Below are 21841 nucleotides of genomic sequence, written 5' to 3'. Positions count from 1 at the left end.
GTAGCAAGAGTGAGTGCAACGTTTAGTTTAGAGCCTTGGTGTAAAAGAAGGAGTGGGCTGAGGTAATGGAAGGGTGTCAGGAAGTTGGGGGTGTCTAGATTAGCAGTGCCAGATGAGTTACGACTAAGCTCTGGGGCACAGGGCAATACAACGTTTGTTTATCAGATCCCCTCTCCAAAGCAGTCCCAGAGGAGTACCTCCTTCACCACAGACTCCACTGTGACTGCCCACATGGGGATAGCTGAGAACAGTCCCTGTATGTTTGTTTGCTAGATGGCACTTGGGGCTAAAATTCGGGGGCCAGCGATCTTTAAATTTCAGTGGTGGATTCACATGGGGAAACGTTACAAGACAGTGTTTCTTGATATATGCATGATGGAATGCTATGTACACTCAAGGACTTGTCACAGTAAATGGCACAAATTCACAAATACTTCATGGCACTTAAACTCCTTGGATTCAGTGATGATCTGATTGGAGGAACTGTGGGGCTCATTTGAAATCAGGAGATATTAAGCACTCTGTTAAACAACACTGGATTCAGAATAATATATTAAATGGCATCCTTGGCTTAAATTTTCATAATGAGGTGCAAATTGTTACACTTTTGTGCCTGATGTCTCACATATTTAAACATGTTTCACCAGTTCTTTGAAATAAGATATTGTGCCATGTTATCTGACAGACACATCCAAAAAACATAAACTGAACAGAATTGTGAACATGACTTTTTCGTTTCCTGCTTCAGTATGCATCTGTGTTTGTGTATATTGTTATTCCCAGACCTGCAAGGCAGCAATTTTCAGTTCCCGTTCTTTTTGAGGCTTTTTCTTTTCATGTTTTTTTTTCCTTTGGTGAATTGAAAGGTTAGTGTTGTTCAGCTCTGGTGACCGACTACATTCAGAGCTAAAAAAAAATCGAAAAAAAAATCAAAATTACATACATATTTGTGGTTCCACAACTAAGTGGAGGTCTGCACATGTGATTTCATTCGCAACTAGTAAAGTATTCATTTGTGCTCATTTCCATGTGACCATGACCCCACATGTGTAGCCTATGTCACATTTATCTTCTAGCCATTATAGTCAACACGAATGACTCAGGTGGCCTGGCAGTCCTCCACATAGTTGAAGAAACATGGCTACATACATAACCATCTGTTCTCCTTACACTCTGGGCACAAGGGCATTTTCCTTGGGAACTACTGGATGAATTGTATCCCTCAGACCTACTGGGGCAGTGGCAGATCAATCAGATGGTCCTGAGTTAAAATCCCAGCACTGCCAAACTACTACTGTTGTGCACATTAGCAAGGCCTTTAACCCTTAACAGTTCAAGGGCACTATATCATGTGGCTGACCCTGAGTTCTGATCCCAGCTTCTTAACAAGGTAGTGTTTCCAACATGAATTTCACAGTATTGTACTTGTATATTTAAGAATAAAGGTTATCTTTTTTCTATATCAAAGTCATCATAAGGGCTCATATCACATCTTAATGGTGTGCCCTGCCAGACAATAATGGACGTCACTCATAGACCACGCTCATGCATTATTCATGATGACAATCAATCAAGGTGCTAGTACTGCCAGCTAATGAAGATGAGAATCACTCAAGTGTTAATATTATATCATGTTGAGTATGAGAAGCACAAGTTACAATATTGTTCTTTGTTATTAAGTTACTGCTATCTATTGAGGGTTGGAATTGCTCACCATAGGACACATGGGGTAGTATGAAGCCACATTTATTCTGTAAAATCTGGCAAAGGTAAGCAGTGAGCTCCATGTTGCAGCTTCAAATACCTGCAAGTGACACTTGTCCTCTTGGTGCACCCAGCAGAGGTGTACCCAAACCAGTTTTATAGGGTTGTCGCATAATTATAGTGGCACATAATTAGGCATGGAAGCCATTGATAAAATCAATGGTTTTCAATGGCTGTAACATTTTCCATCCATCCATCCATCTTCTATACCACTTTATCCTTTTCAGGGTCACGGGGAAACCTGGAGTCTACCCCAGGGAGCATCGGGCACAAGGCAGGGTACACCCTAGATAGGGTGCCAATCCATCCCAGGGCACAATCACATACACATTCACACACCCATTCATACACTATGGACACTTTGGACATGCCAATCGCCAATGAACCTACCATGCATGTCTTTGGACTGGGGGAGGAAACCGGAGTACCCGGAGGAAACCCCCACAGCACAGGGAGAACATGCAAACTCCGTCTGCAACATTTTGACAAAGTAAAATTGATTCTGTAAAAGTGTGAATATCTGTCACAGTGTGTGACTACCTTATTACAAATGCCATGGAGCATGCTGAACAGCATTTGGCCTGTGCTCAAATATGCAGGCGCAAATAATTCCTTTACCCAATGCTATCATTTAGTCTTTCATCAGGGGAGCCCCTTTATGGTGCTCCCCAAATTACACAAACAATTGGTCAGTATCCTGCCAGCTTGCAGTCAACATAGTGCTTGAGAGCCCTCTCTGGAAACACGGCTAGCCTAAGGGACAGTGTATAGATAGAGGGATAGATTTACCAATATCTTGAGGTGTCAACATATTTGGTAGAATTGCTGGGTTTGGTCACAGTGTTTAATCTTTGAACTCTGGTCCCCAGTACATGGGCTGCATTGTTATGGAAGACACTGCCATGCATTCAACAGATTATATAGTGTTGCTGATAGGCCCTGTTCTGGCCAAACAGACCAGGGGTCCACCTGTGCCTACTATCCATTAGATAAGACCTAGTGTCCCAGATGAATGGGTCACTGTGACACAGCAGACCATACACCTTGAAATTGTGGGTATGTCCCCTGGGAGTGACCACCACAGTTTTCAAGTCAAATTCAGTGAGATGTTCATAAGGGGTCAATTTGTAGCATCCTGGCTCAAAGCCTCGCTGCCTTTAAAAATATTATTTTACTTGTGTTTACTTTTGATCAGTGTTTTAATTAGACATTACAGATCTCACTTGCGCTACACTCTGTATCAGCGCTTCTACACCACGCATGATCAGCAACGCGGCCTCGTTACTAACACGTCACTTCTGTTATAATAAACAACAGAATTTACACTGCAAGTGCACAAATACAGCATAATGACAATAAACTTAAATTAAACTAAACCTTTTACGCAGCTTGCAGCAGTTTCCCCTGCCCCTTACACACAGTGGAGCATTTTGGATGTAAACATAAGTTTGTGCTCGTGCATCAGTTTGATTTGGTTTAAAATGTCCCCCTGCCTTAGAGGACTTGGAGGTTACACACTTTCTTCCTCAGTCACGTGATGATTTCTCCTCCGTCTGATGGAGACTAAGGTCAGGTTGGGAATAAAAAACGCTGACAGAAAGTAAAGTGAAGAAAGTCATTGTCGGTGACTCTGGGTGTTTGCTAATTCTAGCGTGCGTATGATGTCATGCGCAGTCGTGGCTTATACTTCTGGTTAGTAAAAAAAAAAAAACGCTAGTGTTATATTTGAGATGATATTACCTTTCTAAAATCCACACACTAGACGGTAGAGTACACAGTGCATAGTGTAAGTGTACAGTACTTCATTTGGGACAGAACCTTAGTATTTATTCTCCGAAGCATGTTTTCGAAACAGAAGTAATGTAATGAGTAAACGCACCCCGTGCCACGCAGACCAACTCTTCCATAATGAGATTCGTTGACAACGATTTTCATGATCGATTATTATCGATTTTATCGATTAGCTGTTGCAGCTCTAAAAATGTTGCAGCACTAGCCACTGCCTTTGTAATAATCACTCCCTCCACGATTTAGCAATTTTGCGATCGCAGAAATGAAAGCAAAATCAAGAAAACTCCACAATATTCGGAGGAGCTTGCAATTTTTCAAAATTACCACATATTTTCCGCAAATTTGGGCCAAGACGTTTCATGTAACGTCATCACAACACACCATGTAACGTCATAATAATGTGCATTCAGCCAAATTCATCTCTTTGATTCAAGTGCGTCAACCAGGAGTACAGCTAAAAGGTCTCATTTACCAATAAAAATCACTGTGAAAGACTATGCAAAATAATTTTGCATAAAAGCACAAAAAACTCTGCAAATAGCATCATAAATTTTTTTTAAAAATGGAAGCAAAATCAAGCATTTTTGGCCACAACAATCAGAAAAAAAAACCTCAGTGAAATCCTGTATGAACTGAATAATGCTGACAGGCATTGAGCATTCAGCCAACAATGAAACTGCCTGAGGTGCAACATTCCCAGTTTTCTACTGGAGTTGCTGCTGCCAACATCCCACCCAGACATTTGGAATTTCATGACTGCATCCATAATTGTGATTGCAAGCTATCAGCACTCCTTGAATCCGTACTCCTCCGATGGCAGGTTAACAGCAATCCCTACTCAGGTGGCCCTAAAATTTTAGAGAATGAGATGGAACCATTGAAAGAATATCAGAGTCTGTCTCTACAATATATGCAAGGCAGCTATGCTACAGTAAGTTCCTCCAAGCTCAATGTTGCATTGCCATGAAAGGCTCATGCATTTGGTCCGTTCCCAGCCAGGTCCTCTATTCTGCATTTCAACACAGTGCAGGCTCTCACTCATCCCACTTCATCCAAGCTTCTTTTGTTCCTGCCACAACAACACTGCAAAAGTGCTTGTTTTTTGCTACTTAGAGGGTTCATGTGTGCTACTCACTTGCTCTGTATCATCAGAGCAAGGTCATGAGTAGCTAGCATTGCTCAAATGGCCTGTGAGTCGGGCTTTGTGGTTACTATCAGCATTATTCAGTCCGTACAGGATTTTTTGGTGATTGCTGTAGCCAAAAATGCTTGAAGCTTTTTCCAAAATTTGCGATGAAACTTGCAGAATTGTGATTTTTAATGGAAAGCTACCTGAATTGGCGAAATTATAATTGCATAAATGAGACCTTTTAGCTGTACTCATCTTCAACGCACGAGAATCGAAGACGGTTTTAGCCAAATGCGCGTTGTGATGATGTCACACGACGTCATCACAGATTGCCCCAAATCTGTGGAAAAAACATTAGGAAAGTTTAACAATTCACAGCAAATTATACCATGTTGGATTAATAAAATTGTGAAATGTGTTACTTTGCATCCACACCGTTCTTGCTGCCAGATAGTGACACAAATAGACCATGGGTCTGTTTAAACAATACAGTCAAATGTGGAGAAAATAGTAATAAGTAAAAAGGAAACAAAAGAGAAATACCATCATCAAAGGTGGGTATCAATGCACTGTATTTAACATCCACAAATCCACATCCTTAAACCATTGGCAGGATAAGAATGGGAAAGAGGACAGAATGAACGTGCATCGTTAATATACTAACAAGGTACAGTCACCTTCACAGTCACATGGTAATGAATGTTCGGCAGGGAACAAGCACACAGAAACTCTAGTCATGAGAAGAAAATTGCCTAGGCTGTCTAAAACATAACAAAGTAGATCTCTGTTATAGATTTATTAGTGCTTTTTTGCTGCAATGTGATGTATAATCTGAGTTGCTATGAATTTATGCTGCTGTCACATCATCGATAAAGATCAGTAAGTCAATTCCACTGGAAGTCGTCTAGTTTTTGTTTTGTTTTGTTTAAAAAAAATAATAAAAATTTAATCAGACGTTAACTCAGCCTTTATTTTCTTGAGTCTTACCAGTGACCTCTAACAAGAGTATACCTCCATCCTTAATGAAGTTCTTCATGACTGACAGCATTCTTCGGTCACCCAGTACTGGTCATCTGTGTTCTGTCAGATTGTTTAGCTATTGCTAAACTCGCCAGTGCTTTCTGTTTTCTTAACAATATACCAAACAGCTGACATGACTAACGTTGTTGCTTTGCCTCTGACTGATTTGCTCTGCTTTTTTAACTTTATGATGGTCCAACACTTACTGGCATTGATGCTTATGTAAAACACTCCAGATGCAGATGGAAGATCAGATAGTATCAGCTAGACCTTTTGTTAGTTCTACTGTGCACCAACACAGAGCAGTCCAAGAAAATACTGGGCAGACAACACTGAGCAGCCAATGGTTCAATTTCAAATAGTGAGCAGCCAATTGTTCAATTACGATAAAATAGGAGGACAGTGTATGAAATGTTCTGCTGATAAGGATGTAGCTCGCATAGACAAAATTAAAGTTGACAGTCCGCACTTCATTGCTTCATTGTACTTTATTGCTTTGCTGGTAGAGCACAGAAACAAAAATCAAAATGTGGATATCTTATAACTGTATATCTTGCCTTTTGACTTAGCGGATGTGCTTGAGCTCTATGGATGAGCAAAGAAAAACACATAGCGCTCAACTGAATTAAATTTGAAAGTCATGTAGCATGGAAGAACCATTTAGTGAAGAACTGTTCACTAATATGTACAGGGATTTTACTGAGGAAAGGATGTATGTTTTATCAGTTAGGCTTTTGTCCTCCTCTGTTATATGTACTCCATATATTTTTACCATGCTATTTTACAATGTTGTTCTTCACAGGAAATGTTAAGCAGTGATTTAGGATAGCTATACAGACTCCCCCAGTGTCATGACTGCAAGCTTCTACTTGAAGGATTTTGTAACATCCCATGTCAAGTCTCAGGAATGCATTCTGGAAGTGGTGCTGACTCAAGGATGAACTTATAATAAAACCAATTCCCATAGATCACGGAATTGGAGGCTTAGAGAATTTTCTTTAAATAGTTTTTTTTTAAAGTTGTTCCAGTCCTCACTATAGTCTATGAAATGGACGTGAGTTAAGCGTTTCATTGATCCAACCGTAACAACAACAACAACGAAAAAAGTTAAAGCTAAACCTAATTGAATTAGCATATGTTTGTTCACTCACTTGGATCAGAAACACTGCTAGCATATCATCACTTGTCACTGCACTCTTTGCTCTTCATAAAGTACTCTTTAGTAGCCAAGTAAGCTTTTTTCTGTGCATGAACACTTACTTACTCTAACCTCCTGTTGTCTCTCAGTATTGGATTCTCACAGTGTTTCATATTGTTTTTGCTTAACTAAGATGGATTACATCACTGATATGTGCTATGTTCATGTGTTTTGAGTATTCTGGCCTCCAGTGTTATTTTTTAGGCAAACAGTAATGTTTTAATCATACTACTAGCCTGGTTAATAATGATGATAGTCAGCCTTTAGCATGATATCACTAAAGCTAACTGTATCTACTTCTGAAACTGGATTCATTGTTAGCAAAGTAAGCATTTTTGTCAAACGGTATCTTTAAAGTTATCTCTGGACAGACTATAATGTTCCAATCAGGCTGCTTTTTCTGATTAAATCCATATGTTTTGAAGCAATTTAACCATGCAGTCATTCGCTGGAATAGCTACTTTGGTTGTTTAAGATATCTGTGTAGAAAATGGTTGGATCTGGTTCAAGGAAGATCTTGTTCCTGATACAACTGTATCAGATTTTTATATTTGACTTCTTTGTTCAAACAGAGCCTAAGTGTTTTCATATTGCGATGTCATTTGACATTTAAATCCACTGAGAGGGAAACTGTACGGCCTGACACATTTAGTGACACTGCAGTCTATTCGTGAAAAGCGACCCTTCATCTGGATCAGGTATTTCTTATAGAATTGACCTCTACAACACTTTAGTGTTCACTCTTAGGAAATAAGACAGGACTTAAGCAAGAAAAATCATCGGCCTCCTTTATGCACTAGTCTCCTGAAAGTTGTACCTTTCTATGGTCTATTTGTGAGGATTCAGGGGTCAAACATGATCTGATATTTCACACTCCTCCCCGGCATATTGTTCTTCCCTTTCTAAATCACTTCTTCCGTCCAAGAAGATAAATATATTACAGACACATCCAAAGAAATAAAATCACAAGGTCACAGTGCTCTTCTTGCTTGCCGTGAGCTCATCTTGTTTGAATGGTGTTCATAGTCTATGTCAGTTGCTATGCAGGGGGTGGGATTTCCTCTCTCTTCTGGAAACTTTGTCTTTGAGCCCCGGTCACAAATCAGGCTGATTCATTTCGTTTATTTATGTGTTTCTGTGAGACAGCCAAGTTCAATCGGTAATGTGAGTTGCAAAATAATGTTATTGGATTAAAGGCAAGGAATGGATGACCTGACAAAGTTTACTTTCAGGAAGCCAAGACAGAATTGGGAAGCTTTAAACTGTGTCAAAATAGCAGATGATGCTGTCTAAACATTCAGGGAAACGTGAATGAAGTCAAATTATATTCTCACATGTCCAGAGCGTTTCGTTTATTCCTTGAATTGCTTTGTATCTAGATGCAGTTTTAACAATTATATGGTCTTATACTGTACATGCTACACACGTCATTTCTGCTCTCAAAGATGGAACGAATGATTAATCGGTAAACTGTATGATGTCATAACTTTTACAACAATTTAAAAACACTCAAACCTTGTGATTTGTCAGGCTATAATTTTGTTTAGTTTAGTTAGTTTGCAGTGCCTTTCTACTTAGGGCAAAATGTATCGGAACATTACAGGCCAGACCAGTCTTTTTACATCAACATTTAGCACTTAATGATCCCTTTAATCAATGACAGATTACCACAACACAAATCCAATTAGCCCAAATCAAACTATACTCCAAGCTTTTGACTCCACAAACCGACAACCCCCTAGAGGCTTGGACGGCGCAACCAGGTCTGACTCTGCCCAATTGGCTATGATTGCCAAATAAAACAAGTTCAGGAACAGCGAGGGACTCTGAGGAATTGAAGGACAAATACAGAGGGGGAGACGCAGGGAAATGGGACATACAGCAGCAGGCGCAGGTGCTCTCACTCTGTCCTCTAACCCTGCAGCCGGTCTGGGCAGATGGATAGGCTCTTGGTCCAGGTGGGCCTTTCCCATGCAGAATCACTTCACACCTGGCTGTCTGGACGTCCACAGCTATCCATCGCAATGATGAAGGCAATTAATCAATTTAGAGTTTAAATCAGAAAGGAAACCACCTGCAGTGGGTACAGCGGTGGTATAGGTACATACAGATATGCTGATGAGGACAGTTCAGTTATATACCTAATGTAATCAACTAAGATGAGAGCGATGCCATGGGCAAATGAGCTTTGTTTTAGATGATCCGGGTTTCAAATGAAGCAGTACTGTATCACCTTGTTGTACTCTATGTCAGTTTCCCCGTGTCCTTAATGAACTGGTCAATCAGTGTTGGAACAAAACACATATATGCCATGAGCTCACACAGATGGAATCATCCGATGATTTATCACGGTGAAACTATATTTTGCGTTGTGCATTCTTGCTACAGTAATGTCAGTCAGAACACTGGCGCAGTTGAGTTGCTGGCTGGGACTGGAAGGACATCTACTGGTGGAACCACAAACACACAGGTCAGATTCCCAGCTTACAGTGTACAACAAACTAAAACTGAACTGCCAATGAAAGAAAAATTAAACGAATTAAAATGCTAATTAGTGAAAATTAAAACAAAATTTTAATAATTTGCCTGACTGAAATATTATTCATAAATTAAGGAAACTAAAAAGTTTTAAAAAGCTTCAGGGTCCCTGGTTTCTTCCTGAGCTTGGGTTATTGTACGTGTCGAGTTCCACATGTTCTCCTTGCGTCCTTGTGAGTTCTCAAAAACATTCCAGCAGGTGGTTTGGTGACTCTAAATTTTGCCATTTAGCATATTTCTCCTCCCGATATAGGTCCGTATAGTTTTGGAAGTGATTAAGAATTAAACTCTAAAGTGGTGGTGGAAGATAGTGTTGGTATTTTCCAGTTGTCAGTCGATCAATCAATCTAGAGTTTGTGCTGTCTTTTTTTAGTGCTTCACCTGCTGTTATAAATAATCTCACAAGTTTATCCCATTGTTTACACACCCTCCTTTATTATATGTACTTTTCCCATACTAAATGTTATAACACACTTATGCCACTCTGTGATGTCGTTCTTTCAACCCAGTTTACACTATCTCTCCCGATGGTGCTCTTCACATGTTCTGAACACACATCAGATACTGGGCAACAACTGTCACGATGGTTTTATGCTACATTCATCCAGGTGCATGTTGACATTGGATGATAAGGCAGTGTACGTCAGCAATAAACACAGTGCTGGTCAAATTGCAACATAGTGCACAAAGTTTATAAAGCAACAGGATGTTACCGCTAAAAGTCCTTGAGTCCAGTTGGTTGAAAATTGCACAATCCTAATTAAGCAAAAAAAAAAAAGGGGGGGGGGGGGTTCAAAGAATCAAAGACCACAGACCAAAAACCAAAGAATTTCACAGAAAGAAAGAAACAAAAAAAAAAACACTATTAACTGTAAACATAAATAGAAATCTATGATAACCTACTGTTACTGCACTGATTTTTCACATAAAAAAATAACTTTATTCCTGGTTCAGAAATGTTTTTCATTTTATCCAAATAGTCAATTGCAGTTATATTATAGCCCTTAGTTAGACTTTGTGCCACTTATGCTTGTTACTGGTATGTTACTTTACCACTAAATTCTGAGATAGTTAACATTAGTGATGCAAGACACATAATTAATATGCATGATATATAATTGCAGTAATATTGTCTTCAAATTGTACCAATTCTCTTTGAGACAGTATTCCACTTACAGTATGTTGAAGCTGTACTTAGGGTAAGATCTATACATTTAAAAAACATCAGATGTGATATTTTAATCAGATAATTCTTTTGCTATCAATGAACTATATTTGACCTCTTTATAAATTATTATAAATAAATATTTAGTTTTGTTTTAAAGCAAAGTATTAATTTAACAGTTATATAATCCTAAATGTTTCAGTCTTGAAGAGCATATCCGAGGTCTTTTTTTTTTTTTTTTTTTTTTCTTTTGTTTATTTCCTCACAGCTATCAGTGATTATGATCTCGGTGTTTCCCCTAGACCCGCTCTAGACACAATTCCCCAGGAGGGTCACCAGCAGGTCTTCTGTTTCCTGCACACGGTCAATGACACACAACCACTCCTCTACTTGATGACTGATAGCTAACAGCTGCCTCCATCTGGCTTCGGCTTCAGCCAGATACTAAGAATAAAACTCTTTCATTTTTCAGAAAAGCAAACACAAACATAAATGCCTAAATAAAGAATGCAAAACTGAAATGCATTCGTGTATAAATCTGCACTATACCCACCTTTGCACATACTGCACGTGTGCAGCACACTAATATGTCGATGATGGAAAGGCATGGTGTAATGGCAGTGCATTGCTACACATCTTCACATGGTGCCAGGTGCGATGCAAGCTGACCCGTTCCATTTGGAAGAAAGACTGCACGACTTCTTCAGGTGTCACATTCTTTCCTAGGCAAGGACATCAGTTATACTGCACAGGATCAAGTGACTCTTCCTTCTGGCACACTGACTCCAAGTCAGACCTGCAGGCTGTTATGTATCTACCTCCTATGTGCTGTAGTATCTTTTATTCTGCATCTAATAGCATCTAATTCTTAATATCTGCAGGTATACTTACATTCGACCGCTCATCGTTTGTTCTAAAAGAGTTCCAAGTCCATGTGCTTTCACATAAATTATATTTCCATAAGGACAGATGTGGACAAATGTGTGACAAATATCCCTTTATATTATAACCTCCACAAAGGGGAAAAGGATTGCATTTACTTCTTTAAAAGGATATTTGTTTATTTAAAAGCTTCGCCACGACCACTGGGTTCCAGCTTTAGGTAACAGATACTGAAGAGTATTTATATTAGACACAAGGACATTTGAATAAGAGGAATCTATTATATGACACATGTTGCATCACAACTTATGCCAAGGTCCTAAATTTAACCTGTTCTATCATTCTTAGACACGTTACCACATTTAGAGTATTATTCATTGCGTAATCATGTGTCTGGTGACTTCAGTATTATCTTTGTACTCTAAATACTAGATAAGATTTCATTAAGCTCATTCATGCATCGCTTGTTGTCTGCCATCAAAATTGTTTTTGAAAAACAAAATGGCTCTATGTTTGGACCATATTCAGATAAATTAGAACATTCAGATCTAAGGGAATATAAGCCATTTTATTTAGCCAAGAGTAATAATACACACACTGACATTAATGTGCAAGGTTAGGAGGGTTACTGTAAACGTGTATTCCATTACAGTTACAAATTACTTCATAAAAAAGTGTCATCGTTATCGTAATTCAAGTATCACAATATGAAAGTAATGAAATCTGATTAGTTTTGGATTACTTCAAAGGTCACATATGTAAATAAAGTCAAGAGAAATGCAATATAATCTAAAATACTTTTATGTAGAGGTTATTTTAGAGCTTAAAAACATGTTCAATGTTTGGTTATGTTTTAAGAAATGAAATAAATAAATGAATAAATAAAAGATGCGGGTAACATTACATCACAAAAGTTAGGGTGACCATATTCTGGTTTTCCAAAAAGAGGACACCTTGTTTTGTGTGTCTTAATAGCGTTCGAAACAGTGTTACTATGAATGCAGCTTTTAATACACTGAAAAAGACACACTATTATTAGCATTACATAAATATATATAAATTCCTAGATTGTTTTGAATGTCCATGGAATAAAATAAAATATTAGATGCTATGAGTGTCCCTTCTGCCCCTTCTGCCATCATTTACGCATTTGAGTGGTCCATGTAATACAAAGCAGTGCCATAACATGAAATTAAAAATGACTTTATATGGCCATGCGCCTTGTTTCGACTGAGAGTAGGCTAATGGTTGAGAGGCAGGAATTTGGCCAATAGTTGCTGCAAGACTTTTATAATCGACCAGTTGGTGTGCGAGAAGGCGGGAATTACAGAAAGGGGTTAAAGCAACACAAACATGCACGCACATGATTAGACCACAAGCACATCATAATGAAACTGGAGCCGAATCCCGGACATTCTCTCAAATTTAGAAATCCCTGCTGGATGCTTCTGAAAAAGGGAACATACGGTCACCCTAACAAAAGCATTTCAGAGAACAATTTGTGTTCATTTCTACCAAAATTGTTTATTTGCGCATGCATCAGGAGGTTGTTCATGTGAGTCACGACTGGAAAGAGAGAACCAGAACTATAATCAAACAGCTGTCTATATTTTGATATGTCAAAAGATTAATTTCTTTGCTTATAAATGAAAAAAAAAAACAAACATTTAATCCTGATAGTATACCCATTTTTTTTTTTATTATTATTATTTTTTTTTTTTACAAAATGTACGTGTAATCTGATTACTTTGTTTTTTGACGTAACTGTAACGGATTACAGTTACAATTTTTTTGTATCCTGATTACGTAGTGCGTATTCCGTTACTCCCCAAGCCTAATAATGTGGTAAATTGCAGCCAGTACGGTGATGACTTGACCCTGCAGGGGAAATACTTAGTAATTTACTGAACAATATCAAGGGAGATCATATTTTTTATCCAATGATATGCACCTTAGCAACTCATTCATTCACCTTCAGTAACCACTCTATCCTGGTCAGGGTTGCAGTGGATCCAGAGCCAGCACTGGGTGTGAGGAGGGAATACAATCTGGATGGGACACCAGGCCAATTAGCCTATCCATCTACTGGCATAAAAACAGGGGAACCAGAAGGCAAGCCAAGCAGACACAGAGAAAATATGCACTAGCTTCCAAAGCTAAATGCAACTTTCTCTTGAAAGTAGCAAGTTCATTATCCGTTGCTTATGTGATTATACAATCTATAATATTAATATGGACATTAGGGTTAGGGTGAAATATTATTTGAATAGAAACCAATAAAACCAGTAAAACCTAGGGTTAGGGTTACCTCCACAACAGCCCATAGGTTTTGGGCTAAAATCTGGCTTGTACATATGCGGAAATATGGTTCGCAAGTGGTCAGTGCAGATTTATGCATTCTTGTCCTCTTGATATCTACCACACCTTTGGGATGAATTTGGAATGCTGACTGTACCCCAGGCCTCCTCTCTCAACATCAGTGCCCACCTTCACTAATGCTCTTGTAGCTGAAACCCCATAGCCATGCTCCAAAATCTAGTAGAAAGCCTTCCATCAAGAGAGAGAGAGAGAGTTAAAGCGTGTTGAGATTAACTGAGCGGATGAAGATATACTCCTATCAGTTTTTATTTCAGACAATATAGTGTCTGATACTGTACAGGTAGCATACAGCAGAGGCAAAATACTGTGAGCATGGAACTTGAATAAGCTCTCTTCATGCTATGCCCTGTTTAACCTCAGTAATAGCCACTATCCCTATGTAATGTGATTCCACAGCAGTCTCCTAATGGTAGTGGCCAGTGTCAGGGAAAGATGATAAGGGAGGTAGGAATGCCTGGCATACTTTCCACCATCCTGTTGCGTTTGCTCCCCATTTCAAAGGCACCACTGACTAAGAGAGGACGCTACTTCTAGAAATGACCAGAGAATAACAACACAGGGCGGTACAACTACAACAATTAGTCAAAGAAGAGTTTAAAGAGTGGATGAACAGGCAGTTGTTCAGCTATGTCTGAGACCATGTCATCTCAGAGGAAGCCCTCGGTTAACAAGAATATAAAGAAGCTGCGTACACTGAGCGTTGTGTGCAACCTGGCACGGAGCTGGCAACAGTGGATATGTGAGAACGAAGAAAAGCAGGCTAATGAACCCACAGGATGGGCCCCAGACAGCTATGACAAGCCCCAAACTGAAAAGAAAGAACCAAAGAAACCTGTATCTACTGAGAAGAAGACAAAAAAATCTCAGGACAATGAGCATGGACCAGAGGATTCCCGCATTAAGACCAAACAGGTGGTGAAAACAGTGACACGAGATGTCCAGGAGAAGAGCGCAGGCATTGAGTTCCTGACCAACCGCATTTGTAAAGATCCAAAGGCAGAAGAGCTGGACAGGATGCTGAAAAATAAGAGTTCACCCACCCTGCGCAGAAAATGCTCCAACATGGTGTCAGAGCTGACACAGAGTTGGAAGACAGTAGAAAATGGACGGAAGAGAGTGGGGGAGTCCAGCGAGGGCAGTGGAATCTCTGAGGCCAAGGAGAGAGCTCTGGAGCTGGACATTTCAGAGAATCAGGAAAATGATGAAGAGAATGAAACATCACTCAGGCTCAAGAGACCATCATCACTTGGGTGAGCGTGGTTTTCCTAAAGCTTTCCACTGTAATAAGGAGTTAAAAAGCAAACCATTCATACATTTTGCGTCCTATGACTATTATATTATAGAAAATATTTCAACTCTTACTTCTCTGTTTATTCATATAGGTGTTTATAGGGAAAATAAAGTGTATTATTAACTGAGACAGGGTTCAATTATCCTGCTCTTATCTTTGGAAAGTATTATTTTTAATGTGTTTTTAGTCATTGTGACTTTTATATCGTTTGATGTTACACATGTATTTCTGAATGACATCTTCAGATCTTTCTCCAGTAATATTTTTTTTATTATATACAGTATTTCGTTGTTTATTAGTGATAATGTTCATATTTATCTTAGCATCTGTTTATTCATTTATTTTTTCGTAACCTTTTTTTTTCACTATTTTTACTATGTTTTGTTCAATTCCTACGTCTCTTGGTCTGTTGTTGTATGTTGTTTTGGCAATGCAAAAAAATATTTGTTATACCAGTAAAGCACACATTGAATTGAACTGAATTGGAATTGATAACCATGATTTCCTATTTCCTTGCAGGCATCCTGAAATGCAGAGTAATTAGGTCTGCAGATGCAACATCACTGTAGTCAATTAAGTCCATTATGATTAAATCACCCTTAAACCGCCTTATTACCAAAATCTGAGACCATGTGACACACTAAGCCACCTTTCACTTCCTGTCGGAAAATCAATTATCACAATTATCAGATACAGAAACCTTTTTTTTTCCCAACAGGGGTTGGTTATTTCCCAAACTCTTTTCTTGTTTCTTCATATAAATTGTTGAGCTTTTGGAAAATGAATAAAGAGACATTCGTCACCCATACTGATATATCAAATCTCACAGTATCCCCAAGAACCAAGGCAAATAATTCATTACTGTTTTCATGTGAAGAAAGAACCAAGTTCCACTGGATATTCACTGAACAAGTATTTGGGTATTCAGTTTCTGACCTCATAGCATTTTTATAGTCTAGTGCGGTTTATTTATATGTGTGTGGTCATACGTTTGAAATTCTAGACTTATTACAATTTTTGAAAACTGTTGATTTCACACATTTTGTTGTGTTTGTATTATCACAGGGCCAAGAAGGAAGTGGAGGATGCCAACAAAATAAACGCCCGCTCCAACAAGTACAGCGCTGTGGGGAACCTCAAGAGCCGCTGGCAAAACTGGGCATCAGAGCACAGCACCAGCCAAAAACTGAACCCCTTCAGTGATGATTTTGACTATGAGTTCTCCATGTCCTCGCGACTGCGGAAGGGAGAGGAGGGCTATGGCAGGCCTAAGGAGGGCAGCAAGACGGCAGAGAGAGCCAAACGGGCTGAGGCACACATCCATCGAGAGATTGAGCACCTGTGCTTTATCATAAGTACCATGGCTCACCCTGACCCAGATGGCTGCACCCGGGTCACCTTTGGTGAGCTGTTTGACAGATATGTGAGGATTTCAGACAAGGTAGTGGGCATCCTGATGAGGGCCAGGAAGCACGGCAAGGTGGACTTTGAGGGGGAGATGTTGTGGCAGCGTCAGGATGATGACGTTATCATTACACTGCTTGCGTGACACAAATCATTTTATAACATAATGTACTCTAACAACAAAAGGAGCACTGACTTTGCTGCTATACTATAGAATGGAAGAAGAATAAGTAGATAATAATGGTAGGAATGTAGCACCGATGCTATTGGTAAATTATTTTATTGCTGGATTTTAGATTCTAAGTTTCTCAAGACTGATGAACTGATGTTTTTATTTTGAGACAACTGAGTTGATCTGTAACGTGTGTGCATGTTTGTATTCGCTAGAAAACAGACTGCAGTCCAGTTCTGTTTTCGGTATGCCCTGGCTGATCGCCACGGATGACTCAAAAGTGCTACAGTATGTCACACAAATCGCAGGTTGCAGGAGAGCAGATTTTTCAATCATACTGTAACATTGCTTGAAAAGTCGTATAATCCTGGTAACCTGCTAATATGTTAAAATATCAAGCATGCTAAATAGTGAGCACAAGAAAGTCATAAAAATTACATCAGCTGTCATGTAGGGAAAACATATTCAAATATGGCAAATCAGATGACCCCCCCCCCCCCCCCCCCATTATATTCAATATTAACTTTTTTGCTCCTGTTTACGTTTGTAAAATACTTTTAGTTTTGATATTCTGAAGTGGAAATAGCATCAGAATGAAATTCCTCCTGTCAAAATTTGGCTTCTACAGTCATGTTGATTCCATCCCTCAAGCATGCAAGGTGTCACCTAACTGGAACTCTGCTTAAGATTCCTCCAAATGACTATGGAGAGAAATTTAAAGGCATGTTGAAAGCAGCACTGGAACACAGAATAGTCTCTTTCAATAAGTCACATACAATACATCACACTTACAGTACGGTACATGGAATTATATTTAATATTAAGATTGAATGTATTTTTTTTTTATGATGTCACACAGTCTTATGCTCATCTTAGTTCAGATATGGTTCACTGATCTAATGAACAGGTTTCATTTGAAATAAATGTGCATCATTGAAGAGTTGTGTTTGTAATGAGCATTTACACCCAGCAGACTGAGCACTAATGCTACATTCATTAACAATGGTTACGCATGTAACTGCGGTTCTATGAATTTCAGATGACCGCCAGAGGCGGTGCTTTCAGCACCTGGATATCCATCACGTGTATGTGCAGGTCAAGTGTTTATATCAACAAAGTCACCTGTGACCTGGTGACGTGTGCCTTTTGCCCCGGAAACAACCTCTTGGCAATCTTCTCGCGGATCTTCCGAGTGACTACCAAGCTCTGGCGGTCATCCGAAATTCATAGAATCGCAGTTACATACGTAATCATTGTTCTACTTCACTTCTACTGACCGCCAGAGGGGGTGCTTTGAGCACCTGGATGATTAAAACCAACAAGGTCACGAGGAAGTTCTACGTGACCCTTAACAACGGCTGTTGAAAAAATGGCTGTTGAAAAAAGCCGGGGCTGTAGTCACATTCACCCTATAAAATCTTGCAAATGTGCAGGTTGATGCCCATGACGCAGCTCCATAAATATCTGAAAGAGGGACCCCTCAAAGGGCTGCCCATGAAGTAGACACATTCCTGGTTGAGTGACTTCGAACCTGAGAAGGGATCCGGAGAGCCCTGCCCTTATAGGCATAAACAAAAGCCTGTACAATCCATTTTGACAGACGCTGCTTGGACAAAGCGTGACCTCACCTATTCCCCGTATGGCAGACAAACAGTGAATCTGACTGCCGGAATTCAGCAGTCGTTTGTATATAACTCTTTAGTGCCCGCACTGGGCACAAAAGACTCGCACTCATTCTCTGCTCATCCTCCGGAGTTTGGGACTCAAAAGCTGACAGACTGAGGGGCTGGTTGGTATAAGACAAAGAAAAGCTCTTTGGGAGAAATTAAGGGTTCGGCCATAAAGTTGCCCCTGTGTTCCCAGAACTCCAGTGTAGACACTCTCGGTTACTGATAAGGCGTGCAACTCACCTACTCGTCTAGCCAATGCCATGGCTAAGAGGAAGACTGTTTTCATAGACAGCCACCTCAATTCCGACCTCTCTAGAGGTTCAAATGGAGGCTGCATCCCAATCCATGCACCATTTTGTAAGCTTCTGATGTGCGTGATAGCGTCAGTCCACTCAGCGCTACTTTGTCTACAGCCAGAGCTTGGGCCAGCTTTACCATGACTGGTGCAACAATTAAAAGGAAGCAATTGTTCAGCAAGAGTAGCAAGAACCATCGCCTAGACAAAATAAATAAATAAATAAATAACATTATTAGATTTACATCAGTAAAACTTTTGTAAATGCCTTTTATTTAACCCTGTGACTGTATATCTTAATATTCATGAACTTCCATTGTTATTGTAAAGCTGTGTAGCCTCATGTATTTGTAATACATATTTATTTATTCTAGTTCAACTCTAGTTTAATTGACTAAATACACCATGTAAAATGTCCTGATAATGTACTCTGGAAAATGTCAAGTAGCCTATAAACAGTGAAATAGTTATGATTTAGTGACAGAGAACTACAAGCCTATTTAATCTAGACACACCTCTGCACTAGCAACCCGCTGAAATGTAGGTACCGGCACCCTAACTCGCTCCCTCATGGCTTCAGGCTCCTTGGGAGCAACTGCACTTTGGGTTGGGACCGGAAGGACACTGGCTGTAGTCATTATAGTGCACACTTTTAGCCGATGCACCTCTGTTTGGCAGTGTGCCAAGAGGGCATGAGAGACCTTGTTGCTATAATTGATTTCTTTTGTGCAGAGGCTGCATTTTGCATACCCCGCTTTGTCAATTTTAAAAAAAAAAAAATACTGTGGACTCCCCTCACCTCTGCTTTGGCCTCAACATAGTGTCTTCCTCTTTAAGCTCTCTCATTCTGGAACACAATTGAACAGATATTATGAGCTGGATCCTTTTTCTTGGTCATAAAAGTTTGTTAAGGCCAACTCCAACTGCATCCGTCAACGTTAAATGATCCGCCAGAGCAGGTGTTTCGGTTTAAACACAATCACTCATTAAACTAGACACAGGTGGGTCTTGTTTCATTAGGTGTACGTTTTTATCTCCCTCGTAACTTACAACAATGACAGTTACAATCAGATAACAATTCGGATGCGGTGGAGTTAACATACTTAGTTAACTTACTTACCTTAATTACTGATGCTGTAATACACAATTCACTTATGTTAGCTGACATGCTAACAAGCTGGTAAGCTTTCCATTATAAAAAGGTTGGGAAAGGTTTGACGGGGTAACATTAACATTAGGAAACATTGGTTCACGACACACCTAAACTTGATTTGGCAAGTTAATGTTACTTTATCGAGTGTTTACGTAACGTTAAGTTACATCATATACACATCATATTACATCGTTGTACAGTTTTACAGTACCGCAAAAAGTCGCCTTCATCCATGGAAAAGACGACGATGCCGTTATCTTTGTTCTGATTGGCCAAATGGCTCGAGACTTTGCTTCAAAGATGTTTCACTGAGAAGAAAATAGCTTTCTGTAACCTCTATGGTCTCACTCCACTCTAGTCTATGGGAAATTGTCCACCCTCCCAGAAAAAAAAACTCTTTGGATCCATACGATTCACGTAAATGGGATATTTTGATTCAAAATGGCGAATTTCGCCGAAAAGCGACTAGTTTGCAGGTATGAATATTGGGAACCACACCCTACCTGACCATTTGGGGGCTACTAGTAGCACCTTGTGATTTCCCCTGAGGATCCTGTCTAGGGAGAGCAGTATCAACGGTAGTGGTGGGAAAGCATACAGCAGTCGATTTGGCCACGCATGGGCCAATTCATCTTGGCCCAAAGGGCGTGTTGGTTCCCCCCATGAAAACCAAATGGGACAGTGTGTCGTTGACAGTGAGGTGAAAAGGTCCACCTCTGCCCTGTCATATCTGTGCCAGATCTTAACTAAAGTTATTTTTCACATTTAATATGTCTTCTACATGGTCTCTGTGAATAAATCAATTTTTATCCATAGGGAAAGTGTCATTTATTTACCAAGCCCGGACTTGAACGTGAAGCCACGAGACAGATATTGTGAATGCATATGGAGAGAATACGGACATGGGTTCCTTTTTTATCAAGCTGGATATGAAAAAATTTACTTTATGACTAATTAATATACTGGCAAATTCCGATAAATGTCGGAATATTGAGGTGCATGTAAACGTAGAGGGGGCCTTAACAGCTCTAATATCAATGAAGCTAAATCTGGCTTCTTATTTCCTGCTTCTTTTATTCACCTGCAGAGGGCACTCATTAGTTATTTTCTTATTAAAAATCATTGTGAAGTACTCTATATAGGAAAACAGCCGTTTTATATATATACACATATATACACATACACCCCCCCCCCCACACACACACACACACACACACACACATATATATATATATATATATATATATATATATATATATATATATATATATATATATATATATATATATATATATATATATACACGTGTGTGTTTGTGTGTGGTGCAATGCTTTGAAAGGAGACTACAAAAATCAGGTTTACTGACACATTATGTCTTCTTTTGGCTAAGAATATATAGTTCAGAGTCAGACAGTGTAGTTAAAGAGTTCATTCTGACCAATATATAATTGTAAATGGTTTCAACACGTATGCAAAAACGACATCAGGTAATAAAACATTCGTACATGTGGTGTTTAGTCCATTAGACTATGTTTTACAATACACATTAAATTATTATTAATGACTAACGCGTGCCCTCTACTGGCGGCATGTCACATCTGCAATTCATTTAAGGTGAAAGTCTAGTGTGAAACTGCCACAGTTTCAGAAGCCAGGTTCAGCCTTGTTTGTCATACTGAATACAAAGGCTCGTGGTAGTTAAAACCATGCTAAAATTACTTCAAAAATACAGTTAATATGATTTGAATACAAAAACATTACTTTGATTAAGATAGTAAAATTGCAGTAAAACACAAGTTTTTCTGCTCCCCGTGACATCAGTTTACACGTGCTTGCTATGTAACCATAAACAAAGGTTTACCAGACTGGTCTTGCAGGAACACATCAGACAACACTTGTTGTAGCTGGGCTCAAAGTCAAGCATAACAAACAACATGATTTCTCCCCCCTTTAGACCAGAAAAGCAACATTTAGCATGAATATATCTTTT

General features: G+C 39.3%; 1 protein-coding gene across 1 annotated transcript; it reads left to right on the top strand.

Moving 5' to 3' along the window:
- The first annotated feature begins 14361 nt into the window (after window positions 1-14361).
- Window positions 14362-17671, top strand: abrab (actin binding Rho activating protein b). Its single transcript, XM_017455005.3, has 2 exons — window positions 14362-15116; window positions 16223-17671. The coding sequence occupies exons 1-2, from the start codon at window positions 14494-14496 to the stop codon at window positions 16704-16706; spliced, it is 1107 nt and encodes a 368-aa protein (XP_017310494.2). The 5' UTR covers window positions 14362-14493; the 3' UTR covers window positions 16707-17671.
- Window positions 17672-21841: the final 4170 nt, after the last annotated feature.

Source organism: Ictalurus punctatus, chromosome 24, assembly GCF_001660625.3.
Source record: "Ictalurus punctatus breed USDA103 chromosome 24, Coco_2.0, whole genome shotgun sequence".
Classification (NCBI taxonomy): domain Eukaryota; kingdom Metazoa; phylum Chordata; class Actinopteri; order Siluriformes; family Ictaluridae; genus Ictalurus; species Ictalurus punctatus.
The sequence above is the reverse complement of the archived record's forward strand: the minus strand, read 5'-3'. Positions and strand labels throughout refer to the sequence as shown.